General features: G+C 34.4%; 1 protein-coding gene across 15 annotated transcripts in view; it reads right to left on the reverse strand.

Annotated features, from left to right (window-relative positions):
• PPFIA2 (PTPRF interacting protein alpha 2) overlaps positions 1-16,369 on the reverse strand; it is a 479,196-nt gene that overhangs the window by 385,563 nt on the left and 77,264 nt on the right. For all 15 annotated transcript variants that reach the window (XM_034643759.1, XM_034643753.1, XM_034643752.1 and 12 more), the window contains one exon: positions 14,434-14,487. In XM_034643759.1, coding sequence (XP_034499650.1) covers positions 14,434-14,487 — 54 coding nt within the window. The remainder of the gene's footprint in view (positions 1-14,433; positions 14,488-16,369) is intronic.

Raw genomic sequence — 16,369 nt, forward strand, 5'->3', positions numbered from 1 at the left:
TAGTTAGAGTAAAAATCTATTGCACTGAGTTATTTTTTTCTGAAGTGCCTAGAATAGCACTAAGTACACCATAAGCATTACAAATATGCTTTCTAAATAAACCTTTATTTTTACTTTATATTTTTCACATTTTAATGAGCAATTACATGTATAAAGCTGTATTCATCCATCTGTCTTTTCAGATAAACATTCTAAATTGTAAGCATCTTTGATCAAGAATAAAAATAGTTCCACTTTATTGTGTTAGATAAGAACAATCTAATTAGAAACCAGCCTCTTGTTTAGTCAAGAACTCAAGAGACTAAAAAAATCTGTTCGTTTTTTTGTAGGAAGAAATATATATATAAATACATATGAATATATATGTTATGTTATATATGTGTATGCTTACATATGTTGCCTATAAATACATATACACATATATACAAATAAACACATTTATGTTTAACAAAAATAAATAGTAGAGAAAAGAAGGCAGACACAAAAGAACAAAATAGAAATGTGATTGAAATTATATTACCCTTTTGGACAAAATTATTATAGGTATTTTGGGGGCAAATATAAGTAAATTAATTCATACTGAAGTTTATAGGAAGAGAAAACAATATATCAATATATATTTCAATGTTTTATGCTATTATTATTACCAAAAATAATGTATCTTTGCAATAATGTAAGTTCCTAATTGATTTTACTTATCATGTTTTTTTATTCACATATTGGTTTCCCCTCAAAATTTTTTCAAGTACATTTTTTCTTAACAATTATAAATGAACAGTAAATAACAAGACTATTGCCAACAAGGAGCTTTTCCATTACTCTGGGCTTCTCAATAATGACCTATACTGGAAAAATCATTTCTAAAATGTTTCTTATCATATTAATCATTAGTGAAACAATATGCCAAAAGATTTCATAAATGTTTTCCACATTCAGTATTATTTTAAATCCAACTTTCAGATATTAGCCTGTAATTCATCTCTTTTCTCACTTTCACACTTAACATAAACTTTTGAATGTAGGAAACCACATTCTAATATTCCCTCTAATTAAGTAGTTTGTGTTGAAATGTAAATGCTTAAATAGTTCTAATCAGTAATGCATTAATGAGTAAGAAATAACATAACATGGGAATTATGGTACCATATACGCTAACCATCACATTACTCTCATGAGAAAATCCCTGCATATGAACTATCTTTCAGTATTTTGGTTACATATTCATGGCATCAGTATTTTAACTAACCATTCTGACAAGTTAAAAATATTAATTAATTGATTACAATGAAGTCGATTCCTTTCTTTCCTATTCCCTATCCACCCTGGTATATATCCACTTCCTACAGAGAACATCATCCTTTGTGGTTCATCATATTATTGGGTAACACTGATTTAAATTTACTTACATAGACTATCGCTTTTCCGTCTCCAGTTAAAATATAGAATACAATCTAAGCCAGTTCTTTGCAATGATCCCACATTATTTAATGAAGACTTTCATTTATATAACAATTATAGTGGTGAACACTAACAGAGGATTTGTAAATACAATGCATCATCTGAAGTATTCTGTGTGTAGTAACTCATTACATATAACCACCCTGTTTGAAAGAAATTCTACTTTTACCCTCATCATACAGTTTAGGAAACTGAGGCACAATGAAGTAAATAACTTGGTCACGATGACATACATACGTAGGAAGAGGCAGAGCCAAACGTCAAACTGACGCCACTTTCCAGAGTCCACATTCTAAATCTTTATATCTTATGCTATTTTCCATGGATTACAAAACAATTCAAATACAGATTTACATAAAATGTAATTTGTATATTATCATCATATATATATTTAAATTTGCTTATGTTTTGTAAATTATACTCTGAGCGGCATCTATATGTATACTTGGTATGAATTATTATAAAAATTTTCCTACCAGTTAACCTTTCTCATCTTCGTGGGACACACAAAATGTTAACCCTTCTAAGTCACCAAGTCTCTTCACTACATTTATCAGAGTGTTCTGTGTTCGCTCTTCTCTATCCTACTTTCCACTCTTACCTTCCCCTCAAACTTTTCACTGTACCTTCTGAAACCCCTATTTTACAGTAAACAATCTTTCCTGTGTATTTTATCACTTTGTTGAAGGAGACGACCATCACTTTATCTTAACTGAAATGAATTTATATAGCTTCACGGGTAGCACCAAGATGACTGTGTTCATAATTTCTTAGCTCACTTCAGAAGGTAAAGTTGGCACCTTTCTTGAAAGCCATTAGAATTTCCAATCCATTACTCCTCCAGTCTCAAGTAAAACCATCTCTACTTTGAGACCCACACCCTCTCATTATTTCTCCCCCGCTTTACCATTCTTAGTCAATAATGACTATAAGTGACATTCTCTTTCCACAATATAAATGACTTTATTTAATGAGCTGAATTCAATTTAAATGAGTAACTGCATACAAGTAACAGATGTAAATAAATACCAACTTCATTTTTCATCCATCCTTGCCATTAAATATGCTTTGTCATATATTACATCCCCATATCAGACTGCTTGAACTTGAGCATATTCATAGCTTTCTGGTCACTCAGAGTTATAAGAATAAGTTTTACTTTGGACCATATTCAGGTGAAGAAATTCTAATACAGCCCTGTATCAAAACTTTACTTTCTTATTCAACTCAAAAGTTTCCCTGATCATTACAACTTAGGACTGAGCAACTTGTACTGGGAAGAGGGAAATGATTCATTTTTTCTCACCTGTCTTCCGTCTTCTTCATAGGTCTTCCTTCTAGATTAGGGCAGGGATATGAAAAGGGATTACAGGAAAAAATAGGCCAAGTCTTATATGACTGGTGACTTATATGTGCCAGAGGGCTAAATATTAGATTTTTAAATTGGGGTTCATTAGGGAATTCTTTGAACACCCTCCTATGCAGACATAACATGCTCCACATCAATACAGGCATTTTGTTATTTGCTCTCTGACTAACTACTTGCCTCCCTTCACATCCCAATTTCTGTCTCTGGCAGAACATTTTACATTCTTTTAATTCTTTTTTTTTTTAAAGATTTTATTTATTTGACAGAGAGAGACAGCCATCGAGAGAGGGAACACAGCAGGGGGAGTGGGAGAGGAAGAAGCAGGCTCTCAGCAGAGGAGCCTGACGTGGGGCTCGATCCCATAACGCCGGGATCACGCCCTGAGCCGAAGGCAGAGGCTTAACCGCTGAGCCACCCAGGCGCCCCACATTCTTTTAATTCTTAATATTGGGTCCCATTGTTGTAGAAAGTAGCCATTTTATGAAGCGTTCCATTATCCTTCTACCTCATCAACTTGTTCCATGGTAAGCTCAAAAGCCTTTGACATAACAAACTGTTGTAACAGCCACTCCTACTAAGGCCCCTTTCCATTGCCCTGACTTAGGATAACTCTAACCATGCTTCTGCCATCCTAATTTATTGGATACGAAGCAAATATCTAATTCATTGTTTATGCATATCTGCATATTCCAAGAGATACACATTAATTTCTTTCTCTCCTTGCTTTACATCTATTCCACGGAACCACCTGTTGTCTTAGCTGCTGAATAAATATTCAAACATGGAGATACCATTGGCTCCTTCTTTGAGTCAATTGCTTTGGGCTCACCTTCATTTGATTTAGAAGAGGCACACCTTTCAAAGGGTAAAAACCTGCAGCGCTCCCTACAGGAGAAATTCTGGTGATGCCTTTCTGGTCATCTCTTAGGCTTAAGGTGATGATTCACAGTGGCAGGACTGATATTACTATAGTTATTAATTAATAAGTCTTTGGTGAGTATGTCTAGCACTTCTCCATAGAACGTGGGGATATTTACCACCAACAGAACTATGGTTCGGGGCTTTAAGTAATACCTTGAATCAACAATGGAAGTTTCATTTTTATCTTTTATATTCCACCTTATTTTTTGTTTGTTTTTGTTTTTGTTTTGGGGGCGGGTTTCCAATACCTGGTTCACAGTTTTACCCTCTGAAGACCCTTTAGCATTATCATTCTTGTTTCATTAATTTGTTCATTAAATACTTACTGAAGGCCCACTATGTTCAAAGCATTGCAAAGGCAGCTGTAATCCAGAGAGAAAAATGCTCCTCTCAAGGGGCTTATATATAGTGATATTAAGCAAGGTAAATAAATGAGATATACAGTATCCAAAATATAACCTTCTGGTTTTATATTGCTGTTATTTTTCCCAGTGGCCAATATTTGAATTTATCCATAAGTCCTATTTCTTTCCCCACCATAAGGTTCTATTAATGCTGCTTTTGTAAGGTTTTTATTTTCTGCTATTTTAATTCTTACTACCATTACCATAGATTACCCATGTAATCTCATTACAGAATTATTGTTAACATTTTTAATCTCTTTCTCCATTCAGTATTGTATTATCATTTTAAGCACACAAATGTAATCATATAAAAAATGTCCTTAAAACATATTTGTTCTCATTCGTTCACTCCGCAAATATATACTGAGGAACTCATTTACAGGTTTTTATTTCTAGATCTTTAGCTATAATAATGAACAAAAGAGGCAAAGACCCTTATCATACAGAGTTTATATTCTAGTAGAAGAACACAAATAATAAACACATAGGGCCAAGAAAAGAATATTGGGTGTTCAATGGATGACCTCTCTGCTAACACAGTTCTTTAACAGAAACCTAAAGAAAATGAGGGATTAAGCCACGGGGATATATCAGGAGGGAACATAGCAAGCAGAAGGAATAATAGCAAGTGCTTGCGTGGGTAAAGGGTAGCCAATTGTTAGTACGACCAAAATGGAATAAGATATGGAAAAATGAAAAGGTAGAGGAGTTCCTAGAGATACTGTAATGAGAGAAGTCATGAAGGGTCTTAGAAACTACTCCATTGGCTTTGGGAATTTTATTCTCATGGGAAGAAACAATGATGTAAGCCTAGATGTGAAATGATCTGACTTTAAGAAACTTATCCCGCTTGTTTCACTGAGCATGTGCATGTGAGAAAGGATGGTGGCTTTCACCAGGCTGGTAGTTTTGTAGGGTTAGCGAGAACTGGTTGAATTCTAGATAAATTATGAAGGTAGAACCTATAAAATGACTCTGGGTCTTGATTTTTTGAAATAGCAGCCATGAACTGATCTGGGGAAAATTGCAAGAAATGTGTAAAGTGACAGTGAAGATCAGAAGCTCAGTTTTTAACTTGTTATGCTTTAAATTCCTTTTTTGAATGTATAAGTGGGTATGCTGGATACACAAGTCTAAAGTTCAGGGAAGTGATCCAGCCTACAGATGTAAATTATTCAGTTATTAGAGTCTAGATGGCATTTAAACTGTAAAACAGGTTGGGATTATCAAGGGAACGAATGTAGCAGGAAAGACTGCCGAACCTACAGAAATGATCCATGCCACACTGGTCTCTCAGTTTCTTGGTGTCATCAGTTCCAGTGAGCTTCATTCCCTCCATAATTCACCCATTTCCACGACCACAATCTGGATCTTATTAGCACCTAGAAATGTTTTGGTCCTGAAATGCTTAAATCAAGCATCTTACTTCTCTCACCATATCTTCTATCCTTTTTCCTACACCCACTGCACCTGTTTTTCAAGTTTATTGAGAACTCTGAATCCTCTGTCTTATCAATCCCTTCCTATCTTCACTGCAATTCTTATTCAGCTTAGACTCTGGGGTTTTTGCTAATATTCTCAATTATCTTGCGGCATTGGCCTTCCATAGCAATGGTCTCGAAGAACAACCTGAAATTAAAATGGTTGTAGGCATTCTTCCTCCTATACTTGAGCTACAGAACACTGCTGGAGGTAAAAGTAAACACACCTTTAAGTCACATAACCACTACAAATTCACTGCCTACAATCATTAACCACTAACACTAACACCTAACATTTACCAGTATTCCATCTGTGGTTTACATAGTTCGCCCATAATCCATAATGGCTAGATAAATCTTCTCTATATTCCTGAGATACCTCGTTCCATCATCTTTCCTGCTACTATCAGCTAATTAGCTCCTTTACACTTTGTGGGGAAAACAAAAACCATTAAATGGACACTTTTAATTTCTTAAGACCTCCATTTCTAAAAAGAATCCTTTCTCACTCATTTCACATTTGAAGACACGTTGCCCTTTCTCTATAACATGCTCTGGAGTCCATCCTTTTTTGCCTCATCTTGTGCTCTATCAATTGATTTCTCTTTCCTCTGTAAATTCTTCTCCCTTTTTATGTCCTTTCCATATGTTTCAACACACTCAACCTCATATCCTATATTGGCTATTATTCCCTCCCACTTCTTTAATAATCAAGCTCTTTGAAACTGTTTTCTATAGCCACGGAATCCAATTCTTTTCTACCATTTCATCTTTCAGGTCACCAGAAGTTTGATTCTCACTAAATTAACTCCATTAAAATTACTCTCACCTAGATCACCCCAATCTCCCTTTTGCTAAATAAATGGGCACTCTGTTCTTCTTGAACACTCAACATCATGAAACTGCTAATAACCCTTTTTACCATCTTCTCTTGACCTTAGCACTTTTGATTCCACACCTTCCTGATATTCCTTCCTTGCCTCCTTTGAGGCATACTCTCCCTGTGATCTTTCCCTCTCCTCTGATCTTTACTTAGATGTTTCTCTTCCTCTGAAATTTATTAGGAGCTCTCTTATCTTCTCACTTGGAATACAATTTTTGGAGATGACATCATCAACTCCAATAACTTCAATTACTAACTATTCTACATGTCCAAATCAAGGGCTATAAATGAGATCTCACTTCACTGATTCCAAAATCACTCATATATTCCCAACTCAGTCGGGTCAATTTAATGTGTCCAAAACTGAACTCATCATCCCCACTCCAAAAGTGCTCTACCTCATGAAATTCTTGTCTCTATGTATGGAACTTTCATCCACTCAGTTGCCAAACCAGAAAATTCGAAAGTCAGCCTTGACTTCTCAGTAAGTCTCATTCTCTTCCCTCTAAAGCAATCCCTAATTCTTGAGTATTCACTATGTCCTTATTATCTCATCAATCAGTCCATTCTTCTTCATTCTCACTGTCACTCTATAGATTGATCATAATCGTTCAGTGTGTTACTCAAAATGTTGATGTTCTCCTGAAATATTGCCCTCGATTAGTTTTATAATTCAGTGGGGTAGACATACACACACACACTGGTTACAATTACCATTTTTATTATCTTTATTTTGGATGACTGCAAGAGCCTTTCACGTGTCTCCTTGCTTTAGACTATTATCTAAATCACTTCCCAAGTAGAGTCAAAAGAAAAAGAAAAGCCTTCTCAAGGAGAGAGCTGATTAAAAGATCTCCTGTTTAAAGACTTTAATGGCAGGGCTCCTGGGTGGCTCAGTCATTAAGCATCTGCCCTCAGCTTAGGTCATGATCCCAGGGTCCTAGGATCAAGCCCCACATCAGGCTCCCTGCTCACCGGGAAACCTGCTTCTCCCTCTCCCACTCCTCCTGCTTGTGTTCCCTCTCTCGCTGTGTCTCTGTCAGATAAATAAAACCTTTAATTTAAATAAATAAATAAATAAATAAATAAATAAATAAATAAATAAATAAAAATGAAGACTTTAATGGCTTCTCATTCTTAGTGTAGAAAACAATTTCTTCCATGAAATTTCTCATGTTCTTGCCCTGGCCTAACCTAGCCTTCTGTCTTTACCACCACCTCCCACACTAAAGCTCATTTCATACTCGAGCCACAGTAAGTTATTTTCTCATTTTTTGACCTATGCACACACTGTTTCCTCTCCTTAAAATGCCATGCCCCACTTTCCTCAGTTGGTAAACTTCAACTTATCCTATAATTATCAAGTTAGACAGCATTTTTTTCTACTCACCTTCTTTGATTCTCTAGCTCCCTTCATTCCCAACAATTGGATTACATGGATTCTCTTTCTTATTTTCATCTCACACTGTTTTTACTTTATATTGTAATTATTTTTACCAACCTGTCTGTCTACTCCACTATACTGCAAGATTCTGAAATGAGAAACTGTATTTTGTATCACTGCATTTCCAAAACCTAAAAAAATATCTAGCACATAGTGTACACTCAAATATACACTGAATTTTAAATAAACAAACAGAAAAATGAAAGTATGTAAAACAGCAATATAAAGTCTAGGTTGAAAGAAATTATATTAGATCATAATTCAGATTTGCATTTTTTATTCACTTATCTTTTTATAGCAAATAGGTAGAACACTGGCATTTTTTGAATAATCAAATTAAAATTGGTTTTGAAGACTTTTAAATTTTAAGATCATTTACAATTTGAAAAATATATAACCTGGTCTAAACATCACCCTCAGGAAAATAAATTTGTCTCAAATTCTACAGAGTGTTTACCCAAGTTGCTAAGAATCATCAGGAAGACATTAAAATGAGAACAGAAAGTACAAAAATATGGAATGTACAATTCTGGTTCCTCAATGGAGAAAAAAATTAATAGAGTTAGAGAATGTTCAGGACAGTGTACATAATAAACCCAAGGATGTGGATTAGATGAATATTCACTTATTCACCACACTTTAGAAATAGAGAACCATTAGCATTTGGATAAAGGAAACAGAACAATTGAAAGCACTAAGTTCTATAAGAAGCAAATTTATAGCTCTTATAACTCCAAGGTAACAAAGAGAAAAACAGGGAAGGAGCTGCCTAGTGCCAGTGGCATTGTTGCTGTAAGTTCTGGATGAGGCAAATGAGGTAGACTTCATTCAAACACTGATAATAACACTCTGAAATATCATGACACTTCCACATTGAACCAATGTGTATGTTACAATTGAGATATGTTCAGAAATGTGTTTCATGTGGTCTAGGTTTGTCCCACATTACTCTTTGTTAAATTTTATCCATGCTGACTCTTAAAAAGAATCAGAAATGATAAGAAAGTAAATAGCAAATTAATGCTCAGACATTTCTTAGACCAAATTACAAAGAAAAACCTTCCTTACTGTGTATTTTTAGTCTGCATGGGTCTATTGTCATTAAACTTATGTTCTGTGGCCAAGCTGAGCTACTAAATTCCAGCTGTAGATTTAGAACTAGACCACAGGCTGGGACAAATCCTGGCTCCTAACTGGGGTTGGCCAGCACCTCTGTGTCTCTGGCCCATGGGCTCAAGACTCAACAGTGATCACAGTACTGGTTCCACATGGACCTACAAACCCACATCTCTCCAGATACCAAGTGCAGCTAGTATATCTGACTAGGAGTGTTTACACCCTGTGCCCCAGTCTTCAGTATTCAAAATCCTCTTGGGTATCTGAAGCTATATTGTTTAGACCTTACCCTGGCCTTCCTAAATGTTGGCTGAAAACTGATCACCTGGGACACCCCTGATACCTTAAGGTTCACCAGTTTTTTTACATTTTAATATTATTATTTTAAATTTAAAACAGCATGAATGGATGTTGTACTCTGACAGATGCTTTATCTGCATCTGTTGAAATGGTCATATGGTTCTCTTTCTTTTATTAAAGTGGTATATCACATTGATTGGTTTGCAAATACTGAACCAGCCTTGCAACCCAGGAATAAATCTCACTTGATTGTGGTGAATGATTTTTTTTAATGTATCCTTGGATTTGGTTTGCTAGTATTTTATTGAGAATTTTTTTTATCCATGTTCATAGGGGTTTGGGCCTGTTCTCTTTTTTTTTTTTTTTAAAGATTTTATTTATTTATTTCACAGAGAGAGAGAGACAGCCAGCGAGAGAGGGAACACAAGCAGGGGGAGTGGGAGAGGAGGAAGTAGGCTCATAGCAGAGGAGCCTGATGTGGGGCTCGATCCCATAACGCTGGGATCACGCCCTGAGCTGAAGGCAGACGCTTAACCACTGTGCCACCCAGGCGCCCCTTGGCCTGTTCTCTTTTTTATTGGAGTTTTATCTGGTTTTGGTATCAGGGTATAATGTTGGCCTCACAGAATAAGGTTTGAAGTTTTCCTTCTATTTCTGTTTTTTGGAATAGTTTGAACATAGGTATCAACTCTTCTTTAAATGTTTGGTAGAATTTGTCTGTGAAGCCATGTGGCCCTAGACTTTTGTTTATTGATAGATTTCTGATTACTGATTCAATTTCATTGCTGGTTATTGGTCTGTTCAAGTTTTCTATTATGTTTCAGTTTTGGTAGTTTATAGGTTTCTAGGATTTATCCATTCCTTCTGGGTTGTCCAGTTTGTTGACATTTAGTTTTTTATAATACTTTCTTATGACTGTTTGTATTTCTGTGGTATTGGTTGTTATTTCTCCTCTCTCGTTTGTTATTTTACTTGGTTCCTTCTTCTTTTTAGTAAGTCTGGCTAGAGGTTTATCAATTTCATTAATATTTTCGAAGAACCCCTTCCTAGTTTCATTGATCTGTTCTATTTTTTTTAGTTTCTATATCATTTATTTCTGCTTTAATCTTTATTATTTCCTTCCTTCTCCTAGCTTTAGGCTTCACTTGTTGTTCCTTGTCTAGCTTCTTTAGATGTAATGTTAAATTGTTTATTTGAGATATTTCTTGCTTCTCAAGGTAGGTTTGTATTGCTATATACTTCCTGATGTTTATTGCAGCATTATCTACAATAGCCAAATTATGGAAACAGCCCAAGTGCCCATCTACTGAGGAAAGGATAAAGATGTGGGATACACACACACATACACAAACAGACACACACACACACACACACAAATATTACTCAGCCATAAACAATGAAATCTTGCCATTTGTAATGTTGTGGATGGAACTAAAAAGTATTATGCTAAGCAAAATAAGTCAGTCAGAGAAAGACAAATACCATATGATTTCATTCATATGTTGAATTTAAGAAACAAAACAAATGAGCAAAAGGAAAAAGAAAGAGAGGCAAACCAAGAAACAGATTCTAACTACAGAGAATAAACGGATGATTACCAGAGGGGAGGCGGGTGGGGGGATGGATTAAATAGGTGATGGGGGTTAAGGAGTGTACTTGCTGTAAGCATCGGGTGTTGTATGGAAGTGTGGAATCATATTTTACACCTGAAACTAATATAACACTGTATGCTAACTAACTGGAATTTAAATAAAAACTCAAGGAAAAAAACTTAAAACACCACGGCAAGTGGTATATAAAAAAGCACTAATTTAACTTAAAGATATTTTTGCCCTTTAGATTTAATTATTTTCTTTCACTGTATTTTTATAGGTAAATATATGCTATGATTATACATTGGAGCTTATCTTGTGATACAATTTTTCTGAATGAAAAACATGCTAAATGTAGACTTTGATACAATTTTTCAAAGGCAGTTCTAAGGCAATATTAAACTGATAATATTTTTCTAAATGACAGAAGAGTTTTTTTTCTAAGATGACTATGATTTAGAAAAATCTGTAAATTCTACCTACTGAATCAATTAACTTTCAATTTCTGAATTAAGAAAAAACTCCTTCTTGTAATCCTTTCAGAGGAAGAAAACCATCATAAAACTTGAAATTGCCCCTGAAAATCATGAACAAATAATTCTCCTGTTATTAGTACTGAAAATGAGACTACCTGAGTTTTCAAAAAAACTAGATATTTATCGTTAAAAATACTAATGCAAACTTGTATTTACATTAATGTACATAATGTATTCTTGGAGTGCCTCAAATTTATTCTTACCAGGTATACAAATTTATCTATAATGGCATTTGCAAACGTACACAACTTTTTGTACATGTATACTTTTTAAAGTAATATAAACTTCACTTTTTTTCTCATGCTTCAGAAATAATATACATGTACCCACAGGAAAAAAAATGCATTTTTTAAATATACCATTTACACTCTGGAAATTTCTGTTTTACCAGTAAAGAAATTATTTCACAGCTATGCATCATTGTGGTGGCACTGTGAGATATGCCATTCCTTGAGCACTTTATATATTCTGTATAATGAGGGGGAAAATATAGGACCTTGAATTTCTTACCAATAAAAATTTCATCATAGAACGGTTTTAGTAATATATTATAAACACTTATACAAAAGACCTAACTGTAGAAACGGACAATAATATTTAGATGATCTACCATAAAGATATTTTTTTAAAGAAAGGAAAAATTATAAACAACTTCAAATGGATTTAGGTTATAATTAATGTAATCTACTTTCAGTTTTCTAATTTGGGGGCAACAACAATAGCTTCATTCAACATCTTACTCTTAAATATCTGAAGTAATACTAGATCCTGTTACCATTTCACCTATACTTAGAATGCTTTCTGTAAGCTTATATGGGTGTAAAAAATGATTTTATTATATAGTTTCTCACGTAATATGTTCTAGATCGCTCTTTAACAATGGGGAGTACTAAATTTATATGTACTGTTAAACCCCTAATTAGATTGCCTAAGCTCATGTACTCTGAAATTTGCATGTTTCCCACTTCACAAAAAAGTTAAAAATAAGCACAGTCTGAATTTTAGAAAATGTAAGCAGCAGTATAAAATATCCAACATCATGGTAGGGCATGGCCAAGAGAGAATCTCTACTTCACAATATTATAAATTACACACACACACACACACACACACACACACACACTTCACTTTTAACTGGGAATGAGGCTGATCAAGCTTGCCTTCTATACACCATCTTTCCTTTCTGTGATCTTTTTTCCTTTCAAGAATCTTCTTTCAGAAGGAAGGGAAAAATGAAGGGGGGGTAAACAGAAGGGGGAATGAACCATGAGAGACTATGGACTCTGGGAAACAAACTGAGGGCTTCAGAGGGGAGGGGGGTGGGGGATTGGGATAGGCCAGTGATAGGTATTAAGGAGGGCACATACTGCATGGAGCACTGGGTGTTTAACGCAAATAATGAATCATGGAACACTACATCAAAAACTAAGGATGTACTGTATGGTGACTAACATAATATAATAAAAAATTATTATTAAAAAAAAAAGCTTCTTTCAACAACTAGATTTTATACCCACTCAATTTTCCATATTTGGAAAATGTTTTCTTGAAAGGATATGATTAACTTATTTTAACATATAAATAATGAATAAGATTTTTATCACCCCTTGCAGAAGAGAGGTATTTAATTTTTTATTTGAACCAGGGACAAATCCTTTTAAAACCAATTGATCTTTAACTATAGAATTCTTTTAGGAATCAGTGGACAGGTAAGGTTGGGATTTTGAAGGAAATGGATTTACTCTTCTAATAAAAGTTGAATGCTAGGTACCAATACCATGCCAGGCAGGAGAGTAAAATTACAACACATAAACAGTCACCTACACTATTTAAATATGGGGCTGGCCGTAAATCCTGTCACAATACACTGGCTGGTTGACTTAGATTTCATCTTGCCTTATGCTGAAATGTAATAGGTTCAGGGACTAAATATAAGCAGCTATCTGAAGACAATACATTTTTTTTCCCACATAAATTCAGACAATGAAAATAAAAGGAAGGGAAAGGACTAAAATATGTTGTTTAGCCTACTTTGGGAGCAATTTGATAATTAGACAACATCATGAGATACAGGAGGGAGACAGGAGAGAGAGAGATGCCATTGAAAGTTATCTTTTTAACATCTCACTGGTGTTTTAATGTGATTATGAACTTCACCTAGATACCTCAGTGAAGTATAGCTAAAATTGATAACATTGGGTTCCATATGTTCAGCATTAAACCTCACAGTGTTAAGCGAAAAGCAAACAGTGATTAAAATGTGTGCATTGACCCTCTGTGGAAATAGACTGAATCATATTACTTTAGATATACACCATGAACTCGAGTTTGTACTTCCAAATGACATCACATGTTATCTTAATCAATATTTTCTGAAAGCAGGTATCACAAAGAACGAAGATGTTCCAATACTAGACTATCAATCTCTTTCTACTGCTTAAAAACGATAATCCTTTAAAATTTTAGAACACTTTCTCTAATTTTCCAGAAGCTCCCTGGATAAAGTAGAAAAGAAACAGCAATGTCCGAATCAATACTGTCGACAAAATGGGCTAATGAAATTTTTCTTAGTAACTAGAAAATATATTGCAACCCAAATCATACATTCCTATCTAGAATGGTAAACCCTCAAGTTCCATAACTTTTGTTGTAGTCCATGGGACATAAAGTATTTACATATTCTAATGAAAATTTTATTCTTGTTTTTAGGGTCAATACATGGAGATGAATTTTACGAGACATTAAAACTTTTTAAGACACCAAACAATACCTCAAATCAAGTTCACACTTTTGTATTAATTACTACAACAGTTATATATTTCAAAAAGATATCTATACAAATTGCATACAAGTAACTAACTCTCTGATGATCTGGTGTGTACATAATTCAATCTGTCAATAGTTATATTTAATGAAGAATCTAACTTACCGGCGGATCAGCCCCCTTAGAACCAGTCAGCCCTCCTGTTAGGGATTCGATATCCTGAAAAGGGGAGAGGTTTTGATTGTAAAATGCCACTTAACAGCATGGAGAATTCCCCAGTCCCATAGTGTCATATTTTCTTTAGCTACAAAGTTAGGGCACACAGCTACATTTGTTTTCTTTGTTTTATTTTCAGACAATCTTGCACACTGTAACACTATACAAATAGCCTGTACCTAAAAATCTAGATATTTTCTCTAATTCTGTGGCATCTGTAAAAAAAAAATGTAAACAGACTAATTATTCTTGAAATATGCAAAAAAAAATCGCTCTAGGTAGGAAAGCAGTTTTGTTCTCTAAGCTTAGAGTCAAAGTGAGGACATAACAGAAAGAAGAAATTTTAATAAAACTGTAATTTAATATATTATTTGCAATAATATAAATCCCATGGAAAATGCTTACCCTATAAAAATTTTAATTATCTGTAGTCCACTCTATTACTGTACTTAAAAGACAAAAATATGAATAGATATGGATAGATCAGCTATTCTTTTACAAGGTTTGATTTCTAATCCTGAATCAGTAACTACAGAAGATCTTGCCTGAGTAATAATAATTGTCAAAGGTATCATAAACGGAGAAATGGGTGATGCTGTGACAAACTGGACAGCATATGCCCAATTTACAGGTGCACGTACAGCTTAGCCAAAACTGCCTGCTCAATGGCTGCAGGAGGAGTCTGGGGCTACACCGAAAAGTTATACTTCTCGGCAAAAAGTTTCTTCTTGTGACTCCAGTCACTTATCTGTTTGCATCTTTTTGAAAGGATAGGGATGAAGAACCTGGGAAACACAGATGCAGTAAGAAATCAAAGATGGAAGTTAACTGAGTCAAGATTGAAGGAAGAGAAAATTAAATGCTTATGATCAGAGAAACAGCCAATACCTTTATATCATTAAGAAGACTTACGCTACAAATTCATTTGGGATTTAATCACATCATTATTTCCCTGGTATCTCAAACACAGGGTATCTTAACAAAAAACACGGGGCTGAAATGAGCATGTGAAGGGAGAGCATGTGAAGGGAACACTAAAAGCAGGACAGGGGAGAAGGAAGGAATGATGTGATGAAAGTTTTCATCGGAAGAAGCTGACTTTGAGCAAGAACTCAATAAGTTATGAATTTCTGTATGCATATTTTATCAAGGGCCATAAATGATAAGGCAACCACAAGCAATACTTGCCAAGATAACTGTTGTCTTCACTGGAACAAACACATTGTACATAATGTTTTTCCCTATTCAGCATCCCTTTGAGGAACAACTTCTTCTCCCTCACTCTAAATGAGACAGAAGTCTTATGGAAAATTAAGGTAATAAGGATTTGGTAAGATATAATGGTAGGGTCCACGTCCTTGATTCTGTCATTCAGGCAACATCTGAAACTAGATGTTCTCCCCACCTTCAACTTTAAGATAAGTTTCTGGCTCTCAAAATGGAAAGATCATAATTAATATGACTGTATTGTTGTTAAGTCTATTTGTAAAAGGCTCTCCCTTTCCATCTTGTTGAAATTCTTTATTTTAGCACCATGCACACCATAAACAATCAAATCACCTAAATTATTTGATCTAACATGTTCTTTAACATTCCTTAAATCATCTAAGTAATCTTATAACCTTATATAATAAAACTAAAGCATGAAACGTATTTATAAACTGACAAGCATTTTTTAATCCAAAGATAAAGTATAATTTTTAAACCTGTTTTAGAATTTCATGGAATGAACTAATAACATTAGGTAGTAAAGTGGCTAAAATACTATATCAACAGAAAATAAAGCATAGTCATTGCACTGTTTGAAGAAAAAACCTGTTATGACCATGACAAAAAATAAAGTTCTATTTATATGAAACGTGATTTCCAAGTACATTTAAAATGA

The sequence above is a fragment of the Ailuropoda melanoleuca genome, chromosome 15 (assembly GCF_002007445.2).
Source record: "Ailuropoda melanoleuca isolate Jingjing chromosome 15, ASM200744v2, whole genome shotgun sequence".
Lineage (NCBI taxonomy): Eukaryota > Metazoa > Chordata > Mammalia > Carnivora > Ursidae > Ailuropoda > Ailuropoda melanoleuca.